At 38.9% G+C, this 15,959-nt stretch overlaps 1 protein-coding gene and 1 pseudogene across 1 annotated transcript; both read left to right on the top strand.

The window, feature by feature from the left end:
* Nucleotides 1-3,445: 3,445 nt before the first annotated feature.
* LOC148904269 (uncharacterized) lies at nucleotides 3,446-8,487 on the top strand. Its single transcript, XM_089025471.1, has 2 exons — nucleotides 3,446-5,866; nucleotides 6,330-8,487. Exons 1-2 carry the CDS (start codon nucleotides 3,637-3,639, stop codon nucleotides 7,124-7,126), a joined length of 3,027 nt encoding a protein of 1,008 aa, XP_088881597.1. The 5' UTR covers nucleotides 3,446-3,636; the 3' UTR covers nucleotides 7,127-8,487.
* A 4,564-nt stretch (nucleotides 8,488-13,051) lies between these two features.
* LOC148904268 (uncharacterized) lies at nucleotides 13,052-14,545 on the top strand (annotated as a pseudogene).
* The last annotated feature ends 1,414 nt before the right edge of the window (nucleotides 14,546-15,959 follow it).

Here is a 15,959-nt window from a genome sequence, read left to right as displayed (position 1 = left end):
TCCATTCGTAATTGAGTGGCCAGGTACATCAGTCGGGTTAGATGTTGAAGCCTAGCTTTACTTTCTAACGATGATGTTTGTCGAAGACTCATGATAGTAGTAAACCCAGCCACAAATTCTTCAATTGTCAGGTCGTCATACCCGACATCCTTGCTGACGTAACTCAGTGATAATTCACTGTGTGGCCATATTTGTGGGTTCACCACGCGAGTGGTGATCCGCGCTGTTTTTCCCGACTTAAGTTTATGTGCTCTCTTACCTGACGATTTCTTCTTCCTCCAGCCTTCGTCGTTGAATTCGTCGTCCGACGAATTTGACTGAGAACTTTCGTTTGAAATATCTGCTCCAAACTTTCGCAAGTTCTTGTCGGCTGCTCGAGAAAGCTCCTCCATTTGTCTAAGATCGTCAAGCCCTATGTTTGAAGCAAAATGCTTGCGCGCTTTTCTAGAACTTGACCTTTCTTTCTTATCTTTTCTCGGGAGCTTTGGTGGCGTTTCCTTTACTAAGGCCGCTAACCTCTTATTATCAATTTGCACCCGTTGCATCTCTTCGGTTATATGTCTCAGTAGGGCAGACTGATCCATCTCCGGTTTGAGCCTTTCTTTGGTTTTGTTTGTCGAGCCCTGAGGGTTTGGAAGTCCTTCAGACCCCGCACGTGGACTGCTTATTTGTTGTAGGCCTTCAAATCCTTGGCTATCAAGAGCCGCTTTGTCAATGGGTTTTCTAGATCGCCTTTCCATTTGGGAAAATTAAAATTAAAATATGTCCGCACCGAAGGCTAAGATATACAACTGAGGCTACACACGAGGTTGAATGTAACCCTATACAAACCGACTATACTTAAGACCGGAAATGACGAACCGTTCGGTCTGGGTAGAATTAAATATTTTGACGTGGCTCAAAATAGGCCCATTATGTAAATGTCAATCTACCTCTACTCCACAAATATCAACTGTTTTTGGTAAATCTTCTGGTGTTATGTAATAATTTAAACTCAAATTATGAAATAATTGTTCGCCCCCATCTATAACACTGGATTGCAATAGCTACATGGTTTCATAATTGAATAGCAAATAGGATAAATCGCTATAATATAATTTCAAATTTCACATTCCGGCTGCGTTACCAACGTGGTTGGTCCTTGTGGTGTAGTGTTTAAGACATCGGACTGGAATACCGAAGACGTGGGTTCGATTCCCACCAAGGGCATTTGATATGTTTCTCTTATTCTCTCTATTTTATTACACTCACCCAACGCATAATTTATTAGTACTGTACTATGTCTATACTTTGCGTACATATTTACGGTGTTCAACTTACCTATAGAGAAACAATATCGCTCTGGGATCCTCATGAGTACCCTTCATTTCATATTCCGGCTACGTTACCAGTGTGGTTGGTCTTTGTGGTGTAGTGGTTAACACATCGTACTTGAATACCAAAGACGTGGGTTCGATTCCCGGCAAGGGCATTAATATTCTTTTTGAAAAAAAAAGCTGTCTCAGAGTTATGAATTTCTTCGCTTACTGTTTTGCATTTGACCTTGGCACTTGTGGCAATAGAATTCTTCCTCTTCACTGTAAATCTTCAGTACTCCTGACTCGGTTTCAAGGACTTCTATCTAAATTTCTTGTACATAATTACACTTATTAAACTCATTAATAATTTCATGAGGAAAACACAATTTTTAATGCTCGTCCATACTTTTTTGCCACTTCTTGAAATAAATAGAAATAGGAAGTTGTAAAACTGTTAATAGTGATATTGATGATGATCGGATAGCTTAACTTATTCTTGAAATACAATTGAAGGTCATAAGTTTAATCATAATTCGTAAAAGAGCAAAGCGCACAGGCAGAGGATTAACAGAAAAATGTGAAATATCTTTCAAGTTATCCAAATCAGACTTTGCGGGCATAGTATCAACAATTATTGAAGGGTTTACATTGCTTCTCGTGGCAAGAATTATGTCCATCAAGTCAAAGAACTTCCACGGCTTTTGGCTGGAAGCACCAGTCTTTCTTTTCTTTTTATCCTTTAATTCCTTTTACTTTTGTCGCAGGGTTTTCAATTTATTGATAAGCCCTTTAGGCCAAACTGCTTAAAATGCTTTGCTTCCATCTGAAGCTATACATGGGTAACAGCTTCTGGGAAATCATTAACATAAATAGAAAACAGTCTTGGGCCAAGTATGGTTCCTGAGGTACACCATATTTTATTATTCTAGACTCAGACTTTTCCCTTCATAACTGTACAAATTGGTGGCTTCCAGAAAAGTAGTCAGTAAATCAGGACAGCAAGTTTCCTGATACTCCCATTGCTTTAAGCTTTTCCTGTAGAATGGAATGGTTGACAGAGTCAAAAGCTTTTCTAAAATCAATTAAAAGCACACCTACTTTTAACCTCTGGTCCAAAGCCTCTTTCTAGGTTTCTGTTAGATGGAGTAGGAGACCCTCTGTTGAGTAGTTTTTGCGGAATCCCCACTGATTGACTTAACAGACTTTGGGAATCTATATGATTGTCCAGAGTGGGTGGTATCGTCGTGTACGGGTTAACCATCTACGTCATTTTCGGAGCACCGATGGGTTAACCATTACGTTATATTCGGGCAACCATCGGAACAAACTACTATTCGTGTCCTCTACTACTCTTTTCTACCTCCACTGCCGGAAGTCGAGTAGTCTAATGTTCGCCTACTTCACTTTTTTCCAAAATCCCTGTGACACTGTGACACTGCTGGAAGTCGAGTAGTCTAATGTTCGCGTACTTCACTTTTTTCCAAAATCCCTGTGACACTGCGACACTGCCGGAAGTCGAGTAGTCTAATGTTCGCGTACTTCACTTTTTTCCAAAATCCCTGTGACACTGTGACACTGCCGGAAGTCAAGTAGTCTAATGTTCGCGTACTTCACTTTTTTCCAAAATCCCTGTGACACTGTGACACTGCCGGAAGTCGAGTAGTCTAATGTTTGCGTACTTCACTTTTTTCCAAAATCTCTGTGACACTGTGACACTGCCGGAAGTCAAGTAGTCTAATGTTCGCGTACTTCACTTTTTTCCAAAATCCATGTGACACTGTGACACTGCCGGAAGTCAAGTAGTCCAATGTTCGCGTACTTCACTTTTTTCCAAAATCCCTGTGACACTGTGACACTGCCGGAAGTCAAGTAGTCCAATGTTCGCGTACTTCACTTTTTTCCAAAATCCCTGTGACACTGTGACACTGCCGGAAGTCAAGTGGTCTAATGTTCGCGTACTTCACTTTTTTCCAAAATCCATGTGACACTGTGACACTGCCGGAAGTCGAGTAGTCTAATGTTCTCGTACTTCACTTTTTTCCAAAGTCCATGTGACACTGTGACACTGCCGGAAGTCAAGTAGTCCAATGTTCGTGTACTTCACTTTTTTCCAAAATCCCTGTGACACTGTGACACTGCCGGAAGTCAAGTAGTCTAATGTTCGCGCACTTCACTTTTTTCCAAAATCCCTGTGACACTGTGACACTGCCGGAAGTCGAGTAGTCTTCCAAACAGGGATCCCAATCAGTATACATTATTGGTCACGTGCTGAGTGAATTTTCCGCCATCTTGAAATTTGAAATGTGCTATCATCCATGTGCTTATATTTTAGGAAAGAATGAAAGTTATACTTCCACAGGTAAAGAAATATTTATTGGAGGTAACGAATGCATACGAGCGATGCCCACATGGTCCTGAAGTCATCAAGCCACCGCCAGTATTGCCATCGAATGCAGAACCGCCATCTCCAGCAGATTATTTGTTACCTCCTGTGATCGTTTGGGATCCCTTATTACAATTTCGAAATATCCTTTCTGGGAATTTGTTTTGCCCAAAAAGTTGTCATGCCACCGACTCTGTTCCTCTTAAAGCAGGTAAATGGAAAAACTGTGTCGGAAGTAGGAATGAACCAAGGAAAATCTACGGTAAAGACGAGATTGTTTTGCTAGTGAGTCGTGTGTATACCTGTAGTGATGGACACGAACTGATTGCACATGATCCACTTGTAATGGACAACATCCCTCCTGAATGTTTACAATTTTTTCTATCCCACAAAAGCGGGATTACCACGGAACTTTCACGTGCCGTTACCGTTTTGGCAAATGCAGGACTGAACTTTACAGAAATTGAACGTAACATTGCTCAAGAGTATTATGATGCTCACTGGGTAAGGGAAAGTAAGTTTAGTAGACAAGTAGAATGCTATGTGACTCAAGAACACGGCAACGGTAAGAATAGTAAAGATGTTGACATAGATGCATTCCCAAAATGTGAAAATTGGGTAGAACTCCCATCAGATGACATCATCATTGGGTGCTTCATTCTGCATTACGAAGAGAACAAAATATTTTATGCGAAAAGAATGTGTGACTTGTCTGCTGTTCATATTAGTGCAGATCACACCTTTAAAGTAGCAGCAAACATTGGCATTAAATTACCAGACAATAAATGGGTAACACAATATGATTCTTTATTTTGTGTGCTAAATGAGAAAGGTCAAGTTTTTGCCTGGCAGTTGACTAAAGGAACATCCTTTGACCATGTAGATAGTATTTTAAAGGCACTTAAGATTAGACTTGATAATCAAAATTCAATTTTAGACGCCATTTATGTTGACAACTGTTGTCACGTCCGAGGAAAGTTGGAGAGAGTTTTTGGAACTAATATACCTGTCAAGTTGGATCTATTTCATGCAATCGCAAGAATTACCCAGAAAATGTCTAAAAAGGCAAATCATTATATGAATAGGTCTTGCATTACTGATTTTGGAAATGTCTTTCGTGGAGACACTGATAAAGAGGAAGAAAGGAAAGAAAAAACACCATCTCCACAACAGATCTCTGAAAATTTGAATGCTTTCATCAAGAGATGGGCTAACGTGAAGCATGGTGAAGATGAGAAAGTTCTTACTTCTGCAGTGCTCCACGAAATAGAGTGCCTAAAGAAACACATCCAAAGTGGCTGCTTGTCAGACATTCCTCCTGGAGCAGGTTCAGAAAGGAATGAAAATCTACACAGGAACTTGAAACATATAGTATCTAGAAGCAGACTAGGTGTCAAATCAGCTCTTGCATTGCTCACATGCTTCTTTTATCAGTGGAATGAAAGGAAAGAGAACAAATTTGTTAAAGGAGTCATCCCCCCGATATCATATTATGCTAATCCAACCATTCGTTGCAATCCTCCAGTTGAAAGTTTTGGAATCGTGTCATCCGCACATTTCAGGGGTACAGTGGGCCAGGGGATTTTGGATGGTCTTGAAGCACATACAGATATATTTAAAATGCATCGTGTCCTTCAGTCTACATGCGGTTCAGATATTTCACAACCTTTGAAGCAAGTGTTAACAAAATGTCTCAACTATATGCTAGTAAAAGAGGAGATCACAACTATGAATAATTCAAGATCAATCAACACCCGTTTGATTCATTTGATGCCATGTACACTGACCCTATTCAGCAATCACAAATATCCCATGGTTAAAGACCCACAGGAAAGCAGATGTTCCCTGGAGAGGCTGTTATCAGAGTTCAACCTTAAGCTTCATGGACATCCTGCAAATCTACAACAAGAAGACAGCTTCTTTTTCTCAGTAATAACTAGTATCAAGTCACTGATTGATAAGCTTCCAAATCCTAGTGAGGAATATGATGAAGTTCAAGCAAAACTTCTCAGCACTAACTTCATTACAAATCCTGACAAGATGATGATGAGTATAAAACAATTACGGCTTGAAGTAAGTAAGGAATGGGCACACAATTCTTCAGAGTATCAGAAGTTATTGATAACATCAGAACTGAACTTTACAGAAGAGACACAAAACTTCACAAGGAATGGCTATTTCATTGGTAAGTATTTTTTTCTTTAATAACAGCTAATTGTTGCCTTTTTACTCATACCATTTCTTTCTTTATTCTTGCCTTCTGCCTTCTGCCTTCTTTCCTTTTCTGTTTCTTTTTGCTAATGATTGCTCCAAGTGGATATTGTATTCTAAGGGACTGGTCTAAAGTCCAGTAAAAATAAGGGAGTGGCTCACTGGTTTCATGCATTCAGAAAGGGATGGCATGGTCTAAGAAACACTATTCACAGTAAAGGCCTGGAGCATTACAGTAAATGTATAAATCATAAATTAAAAGTGGACCATTCCATATTTTTAATTGAAAAATGGGGATGAGCCATGCAACATCATTGCAAAATAAGAAGGTGGGTCACATAAAACCAGCCTTTAAGAAAAAACTTCTTCTTGGCCATTTTTTTTTTTTTCAATGGTACCTTGAAACCAGTCCTTACCAATAAATTATTCTTTTTCAGGTGAACTGGGCAATCTACTAGCTATTGCTTGTGCAAAGATACTTCAGATCAGCTTTGTGATCTTTTCTTCCTTAGAGCACCTTCCCATTATTCCAGTTGTTCCTGCTGGGCCAGCAATCACAAGCAGATGTGTTTTACTTGGATATGATGTTGTAAGTAGTACCTACTACAGTCTAGAAAAGAGTTGCATTAAAAGTGGTAGTGTTTCGTCTGATGTACCATCTACCTCTCACACATCGCTAAGTGACATTGGAAGCCAACACTGTAATTGCGGTAGAGGGGCAGCGAAGAAAGATGTAGAACGTAAATTTTGTAAACAGACTGTTGGTGGGCTACCTTCAAGATGTTTATGCTACATCAACATGAAAGGCTGCAATCACAGATGTCGCTGTAGCAACTGTGATAATCCATATGGTTCATCACAGAATGCTAAAGCTATTTATCCTTTAACAAGAGTAAGGAACGCTTCCAAACTTAAAGGCCACAAGAACCAAAGTGATGTCAAGTTTCTTTTGGAAAGTAAGATAACCCCCCTCCTTGGATGGAATGATTTTGAAAGTATGCTGTTTGACTGCATGGTGGACCACATGATAGCTGAGGGGATTGAGATTGGAGCCCATACTTGCCTTTCCAATTACAATGAACTGCGCAAGATGTCATATGAAGAGGGTATCAAAAGTATTTTTCCAAAGAATATCAATCAGATACAAGGGAAATTAATGCACGTTAGGAAATGTGCATCTGTTTTTGAGGCCATGTATAAGAAGCAAATTGCATTGAACTGGTTTGAAAAATGAACAAAAACCTTGACATTTTGATGGCTACTTAAACTTGCCAATGTCAGATGTTACTGAATACATTACAACAGACATTGTCACAAGAGGGAATCACAGATCTTGTGCCTAAACGTCTACACAAATTTATTTACAAGTTTTATTTACCTTCCCATTTACGAGGCAATATTTATATTCTCGATACCGTACAGTCTTGGTCAGGTAATTTCAACTCACATTTCAATAACATTTTTTTCAAATGAATGTATGGATGAGTTTATCACATGTACAAATTCAGTTTAGTATGATTTGCATTACCATATTTACATCCCAATATTCCAAGACTATAACGTTTTTTCAACAGAGCTTAAGGTTCAAGCTAAATACTGTTGTTTTCTATGACCACAGACTCATTTGCACAGGCTTAGCCTAACCTATGGCTCAGCTATTCACAGATAACAGATAATAGTAAACGTCTGTGGGTTTCCAAAATATTAGTGCTGTTCAACTTGTACATTCTTTTCATTGCTGTTAACTTAACAATTGATTTGCTATTAAAGAAGGCTTAATCCTGTGCAAATAACTCAGCCTACTGTTGATGGCCATAATTGGATGATAATAAAACTATTTCAATAAAGAAATTGTATATTACATTTCATGAATTTTTAGCAAGACAAAACAAAACAAAATTAATAGCATGCTTTATCTTAAATAAAATTTCTTTTGATGAATAAATGATGTTTATTATATAGATATCGAGGAAATACCAGGTTTTCTCTAGTGTCGAAAACTTAATATCTTTCACCAGTGGAAGATACCATATCTTTCACACGTGAAGATATCGCTGTTGAATCGGCTTAATGCTATTTAAAAATTTTTTAAGCTTTTGTTTTATTTCAGTTTCATCGATATCTTTATGATAAACAGAACATTACATAGGTGCACGGAGGTACGAATTTTATCTTCTCATGTTCAATTGATATCTCATGAGTCAGCGCAGCGAACGAAGATAAAATTCGTATCTCTGTGCGCCCATGTAATATCCTCTATACATCCAAGCTCAGAAGGCCTATCAAGCTGGATAACGAACAAAACCATTGGGACATGTATTTACAGTTTATCTATTAATAGCCATGAAATTCATTGTTACTAAATAAAATCTATCATAATAGCCATTTCTTTTGATGAAGAAATCATTAACCTTAGAAAATGAAGGTATGCAATGTGAAAGCATTATATCCAAATTTAGATCGTCTGGTACCAATGGTCTATGCAGCTGGATAATGAACAAAACCGTTAATTTACCTAAGGACATGTATTTACAATGTATCCATTCATATCCATAAAATTCATTGGTATTAAAAAAGTGTTGGAGTTACTGGAAATATCTTGCTACTTCCACCTGTTGTGGGGCATTTAACAAAAGGGTGGACCACTGATTGTCAGAGAGGCCATTCCTCTTTCTGAACTCATTGGTATAAGAAATGATGTCCATACCATATAGCTCTAAATTAGCTTCATTTACATGGATGGGGGGTTGCTTGAAAAAGCAATTGAGATCAACATTGACCTCCCCAAGCTTTTCCTTTTCAAGCTTTTTCATAGCTGCCATTACAGCTGCTGTGCTTGTATGTGTCAGTCTGCACATCATCCGTGTGGTCACAAAGGGACCTGGCGCTTGTAGTATTTTCTTGGCTGTACCAAATGAGTCAGGTGTTCTTCCATTGCTGACAATCTTAAAGGAAGAGACAGAGAACATCTTTGTAAGACTGTTTTTGTGTGTTTTCTAAAATTAATGCATTTAATCATGGGTGAATGTGAGAGATACATGCCGAGAATGGGGGCTGTAAGCAAACATTCAAGGTATGTACTTCTTTTAAGCTAATAAGAATTGAGTTTGGATCATATTTGATGTCATTTCTATGTTCGATAGCAACAAAGACCATAGAAGGGTCACTCCGATTTATTAAATCCCCTAGTTTCTTTATTTGAAATACACCATTGATGCTGATAATGTTCAAATTTATAATTATGAACACTCCAAATTGTGTAGTTAGATACATCTAACATTGTTCTCATGTACAATTTCAATCTCTTACCTAGCAAGAAACATTTTGCAAAAGAGCCTATTACTTAATAAACCATCAATATCAACTGTACTCCATTAGATAAAATTTCTCCCCTGAAAAAACCTTGACAAAGCTGAGACCAACAAACATTTCATAATATTTACCTTCTCTAAGATATTTCTGTTGTCTAGGAACCAACTTCCTAGATGAAATGCACGTTTCATTGTCGTGACACCAATGACGGTGGGTATTACTGGTGCTGATGGCATTCCAAGGGACCTCGACATTTGGTGAATAAACACATGAAGTGTTACAGCCAATCGCAGAAAGAGCTTGGCAGCCTTTGATATATTTTGTGGAAGGTGCTCAGAAGGCCCCCCACAGAAAATCTTGTTTTGCGCCTCCACCAACTCTTTCTCCTTCTCTGCAAAGTAGGTAAATGCCTCTGGTGACAGTGTATAAACAACAGGTGCTGCATCATTATGTCTATGGCAAATGTGTTCATAAACTGACTCCAGGTTGTGCACCTCATACTGCTGGAGCTGCTGTACCTTTGCATTTACTTCAATGCGTGTCAAGCGTAATGGCTTGGGACAACAGCACAAGATTCTGTCAACCAGCCCATTCCCCTTTTTTGCCATCTTCTCATAAATATTAAAGAAGCTGTCTGGCTGGCTAAGACCAAAGAAGGCCATGCCAGTGCGCAGAACGCGATCTCGCTTGGCTGTATTACCCTTGTTGACTGTCCACTGAGAATTATCAAAAAATTTGATCAGGAGGTCTTTATCAATGTCAGTGTTTTTCCCTGTACCAACCATTTTTTCCATCACAACATGGACTTCATCTTTTGCAAACACCCCCAGACCTTCTGTTGTTTTTAGATGCACAAAGACACCACTTCTGGTGAAATCCTCCACAAGGATTGGCTTATCTGTGGTTTCTTCAAGAGGAATTATTGGATTAACAACTCCAGCATGAAGAGCGGAGCTTTTTCCTGCTCCAGGTGGTGCAAGAACAATTGTGAAGAGATTCACAGGCTCAAACTCCATCTCACTTATTTGGAGAGTGGTCTTGGGTGCCATAAGCCCAGAGATTGCCGTTAAAATTCCTGGGAACATGATGTCTTTTACAACATTATGGGCACTCGAAAAGACATCCAACCACTCTAGTAAATTTTCTGGGAGAACTTCCGCCCAGTTTAACTCTGTTTCATGGAGCTCTTTTATGGTTTGTTCCATAGTTGGCTTGGCTATATCTTCCTAAAAACAGAAACCCATAATCATGTTATAATCATTATTCACATAATTTTCCCCTCTTTCATGTATAGCCCTTTTATTTATCTCCTAACAAATTATAAGCTAAAAATTTGCTAATTCATTTGCTGACTTTCATGTGACATAATCAAAAACTCAAAATCTAAACTATACAACTTATAATAACATTTCTAAAATAGGCTTTAGAAATCAGTGATATGAGTCACAGGAAAAAGTTTTGAGTCATTTTATATTGTGTCACACAATACCGTCACGTGTATCTGAAGATCTAAGAAAATCAAAAATAATTTACCCTAGATGAAAGATTTTGCCTTGTGTATGTTTATTAACTCTATTTCAAGTATGTTTTTGTGGAATTTAATCGAAAATATTGAATATTCTATTATTTCAGCCATCGAGGTTTCGTACGCTCCATATCAACTTACATTTTTACTAAAAGCACGTCATGTTCGCCCATAATTCCGCGACCAAATGACTTTACAGCATTGAAACTTTACCAGCACATGTAGCTTTGACTAATTTACAAGATTTTAAAAGTCTTATTTTATAATAATGCGAATTTATGCTTTTGAAATTGAAGATGAAGTAGGTCAAAGCCAGCAATACTAAGATAATCAATTCGGCGCAGGATGCGGGTTTACAAAGAAATAAATACCTAATAAGAATACGAACCACTTAGACTATAAGTTTTTTTCTTATACTAAATTTGGCTTTATCCTAAGTGGGAATGACCAAGGGGTTTCGGCTGAGATTAACCTCCCAAATGTTATTCCATATTTTGAACATGTATAATATCGTGAATAGCCACAAACAATGTAAAGTATATGAAATTATAATGCGAAAGAACGGTTAAATTTCTATGAATAATGCATATCTTACTCACTTTTTTCAACAATTTAGGTGTAAAGGGATCCCTGATGAAGTAGATTTTTGAAAAACTTTACTTTTAAGGAGGATTCTTGAATGATCAAAGACACAATGTAAAATGTAGTATGAACTAGTAGCTTTCCCGCGCAAATATAAAGATTGGCGCGAAGGCTATGAAATACGATACTTCTTCGCACCAACTACAAGAATGGTTTTATTTCCGGCAGCGTCACAGTGTCACAGGGAATTTGAAAAATGTGGAGTACGCGAACATTAGACTACTCGACTTCCGGCAGTGTCACAGTGTCACAGAGATTTTGGAAAAAAGTGAAGTACGCGAACATTAACTACTCAACTTCCTGCAGTGTCACAGTGTCACAGGGATTTTGGAAAAAAGTGAAGTGCGCGAACATTAGACTACTTGACTTCCGGCAGTGTCACAGTGTCACAGGGATTTTGGAAAAAAGTGAAGTACGCGAACATTAGACTACTCGACTTCCGGCAGTGTCACAGTGTCACAGAGATTTTGGAAAAAAGTGAAGTACGCGAACATTAACTACTCTACTTCCTGCAGTGTCACAGTGTCACAGGGATTTTGGAAAAAAGTGAAGTGCGCGAACATTAGACTACTTGACTTCCGGCAGTGTCACAGTGTCACAGGGATTTTGGAAAAAAGTGAAGTACGCGAACATTAGACTACTCGACTTCCGGCAGTGTCACAGTGTCACAGGGATTTTGGAAAAAAGTGAAGTGCTCGAACATTAGACTACTCGACTTCCGGCAGTGTCACAGTGTCACATGGATTTTGGAAAAAAGTGAAGTACGCGAACATTAGACTACTCGACTTCCGGCAGTGTCACAGTGTCACAGAGATTTTGGAAAAAAGTGAAGTACGCGAACATTAGACTACTTGACTTCCGGCAGTGTCACAGTGTCACAGATTTTGGAAAAAAGTGAAGTACGCGAACATTAGACTACTTGACTTCCGGCAGTGTCACAGTGTCACAGATTTTGGAAAAAAGTGAAGTACGCGAAAATTAGACTACTCGACTTCCGGCAGTGTCACAGTGTCACAGGGATTTTGGAAAAAAGTGAAGTACGCGAACATTAGACTACTCGACTTCCGGCAGTGTCACAGTGTCACAGAGATTTTGGAAAAAAGTGAAGTACGCGAACATTAGACTACTTGACTTCCGGCAGTGTCACAGTGTCACAGAGATTTTGGAAAAAAGTGAAGTACGCGAACATTAGACTACTCGACTTCCAGCAGTGTCACAGTGTCACAGGGATTTTGGAAAAAAGTGAAGTACGAGAATATTAGACTACTCGACTTCCGGCAGTGGAGGTAGAAAAGAGTAGTAGAGGACACGAATAGTAGTTTGTTCCGATGGTTGCACGAATATGACGTAATGGTTAACCCGTCGGTGCTCCGAAAATGACGTAGATGGTTAACCCGTACACGACGATACCACCCCAGAGTGTTACAAATTACGTCCTCTAAGATCTTTCCTGAGAGGTTAAACAGGGAGATGGGTCTGTAGTTGTTTACATCAGTTGGTTTTTCTTTTTTGAATATTGGATTGACGCGAGACAGCTTCCAGTTAGGAGGGTAAGTTGCTTCATCAATGCTTTTCTTGAAGATAGGTAACAAGCTATTGTAATAAGTCAGAACGATTTAAGATGGCGAGCTCTGTCCTGCTTTAATACCACAGGGATCCCGTGCACACAGGTATCCCATGACATCTCCCCCTTTCTTTTTTTTTTTTACCAATTCTTTCGCTAAAAAAGCTACAGGACCAAAATCACTAGACTACGTGACAAGGAAAGGACAACAGACGAAACAAGTCCATTTTTTTTATTGCGAGCAAGGAGATATTTTGAGCTGGAAAGGGTCTTTTTGGATATGCAAACGAGATCTCAAGCGAACACCAAGGTAATGGCTAGTACTGAAGCTAGAGCCGAAAACCCGGACCTGCTGGATAAGGAGCAAATAGTGGAAATGGAGAGGACCGTAGATATCTTTGAAGATAAAGATAAGGAGTCTGAGAGTGAATATGACAGTGAAAACGAAGACAAAATTTCTACATCTTATGAGCTTCTTGGCCCCAAAACTTCAAAACTAGAATTTAAATTAGATGAGACAAAGCAACTTCTACAAAGGGTCCTCAACGAGTTGGGCATATTAAAAGATTCCCATTCCGCACTGCTTATTTCAAACAATGATTTGCGGGATGAGCTCATTAACCTCCGGAAAGAAGTGTCAAGTGATAGAGCCGGCCAATCAGAGTGCCCTGCTAAGTCAACCAGCATATTAAATATTCAGGCGACTACTGAGACTACATTTTGTTCTGAGAATAGTTTCGCGCCTTTGTCTTCAGTCGAAGAGCCATCAGAAGCTTCAAAAATTGCAAACTCCATAGCAGATGAGTCATCATTAGACAAATCACTAGACCAACAGCAGGAAGATCCAAAGCTCCGCGAGGAGCGAGAGTTATGGCAAGTAGACGCCGAAGAGGCTCAAATTCTAATCGGTGGCCAATTTAAAGAGTACCAAAATCGACAAAAGGCCCGCTATGAAAAAGAAAGGGTTCAAGATGCTGATATCCTTATAGTTGGAGACTCTATAATAAAACATGTAGATGAGGAAAAAAATCAAAAACGCTCTTGGAAGAAAAACTGAGGTCAGATCTCTGAGTGGAGCTACTATCGATCGCCTTGCATCAGAAATTCGCTCCTGTGTTTTACAAGGTTACAAACAGCTCATAGTGCATGGTGGAACGAATGACTTGACAAGGATTAAAAACGTACGTGAGATCGAAAGAAAGCTGGAGAACCTAGTTATGGAGTTCAAGCCGTTGTTCGACGAAATAGCGATCTCGGGTGTTTGCATGAGAAGGGATACTAACAATATGGCAGGTATCAGGAACAAGGTGTCTGAGCTCAATAAGTCGATCTCAGAATTATGCGAAAAACACAAGATTGGCTATGTCAATAACAACAACATCAAGGCTCACCATCTGAATGGGTCGAAGTTACATCTAAACCCGAACGGAGATAAAACTCTTGGAAGGAATTTTTGTGGATACCTAAGATCGGGACGCAAGAACGAAGATCAAGCGTGTTTTCGAGGGTCACGCAACAACAGAGACCCGAACTGGAAGTCCTACTTGGAACTGGTAGCCAAAATAACGCGACGTTGATAAACTCGGACTCTAGTCAAGTCAGTTGCAATAATAGCGAAAATAAGAATTATAATGAATCTATTTCCCAGAATTTAGGGGCCAAGGGGAGGGAAGTATCTGAGGCAAATCGGCAAAATATGAGCTCGAGTTCATTAATTGATAAACCCAAACTGTTGCCCAGCAACGTTGTTCCAAGTCTTTCAACTAGTTTAAATTGGATTCCAAGTGGCCCAACAAGTCGAGGCTTTAAAATGGCATTTCTTAACATAGTTAGTATTCCTAAATATATCGACGAAATTCGTATTTCAAAGTTGCTCAATTCTTTTGATCTTATTGGATTTAGTGAGACAAGACTTGACACCTCTATTTCTGATGGGGAAATAAAACTTCCCGGCTATGACATCGTCAGGAAAGATAGAAAACGTGGTGGCGGAGGAGTTTGTGTTTATCTCCGTAGCTCTATTAATTATCAAATCAGAAATGAATTAGTTCCTGACGGTGTTGAGGCCGTATGCCTAGAAATTTGCAAACCAAATAGCAACCCTTTTATAGTCACTGTTATTTATCGACCTGAATCCCCGATTGAGTATTTCAATAGCTTCGAACAATTAATCAAATCAGTGGATGATGAGGACAAAGAACATATTCTGCTAGGGGACCTAAATTGCTGTTTCCTAACGAAAAGACCAACAGATAATTGTACCAAAAAGCTCAAGTCATTATATGAAGCTTACCAACTTTCTCAGTTGATAAAAGAACCCACGCGCATTACAATTAATTCAAAAAGTCTAATTGACCATTTTGTTACTTCATCTACTGAGAAAATCAACTCATCAGGGGTCATTCACATAGGTCCCAGTGACCATAGTTTGATTTTTGGTATACGGAAAATAAATCCTCATAGAAGCTCTCATGGAAAAGCGAAAACTGTAGAAGTGCGCAACATGAAAAATTTCAATCAACTAAGCTTTGTTCAGGATCTTACCTCTCAACCATGGGAACAAATCGTTTTGTGTTCTAACACGAACGAAATGTGGGCTTTGTGGAAGCATTTATTTTTAGGTGTGTTAGATAAACATGCCTAAATTCAGTCTAAAAGGAAAAAAGCCTTCAGCGTCCAATGGTTGACAAGTGAAATAAAGGGATTAATTCTAGAGAGGGAAAAAGCTAAACGCAAGGCAATGATAACAAAGCTGTGTGATGACTGGGGATCATACAAAGCCCTTAGGAACAGTGTTGCCATTGCCTTGCGTCAGACAAAAACAAGTTATTATCGCAATAAGATCTCGAGTGAAAATAATGATCCCAAAAAGGCTTGGAAAACAATCAATAGTTTGCTTGGGCGAACACAAGAAAATACCATTGTGAATGAACTTAAGATTGATGACCAAATTCTTAACTCTCCTGAGGATATATCAGAAGCTTTCAATTCATATTTTTCTAAAATTGGTCCAAATCTAGCAAG

Source organism: Actinia tenebrosa, unplaced genomic scaffold, assembly GCF_029948245.1.
Source record: "Actinia tenebrosa isolate PJP-AT-01 unplaced genomic scaffold, QUT_ActTen_1.0 utg344__unscaffolded, whole genome shotgun sequence".
In the NCBI taxonomy this organism is placed as follows: Eukaryota; Metazoa; Cnidaria; class Anthozoa; order Actiniaria; family Actiniidae; genus Actinia; species Actinia tenebrosa.
The sequence above is the reverse complement of the archived record's forward strand: the minus strand, read 5'-3'. Positions and strand labels throughout refer to the sequence as shown.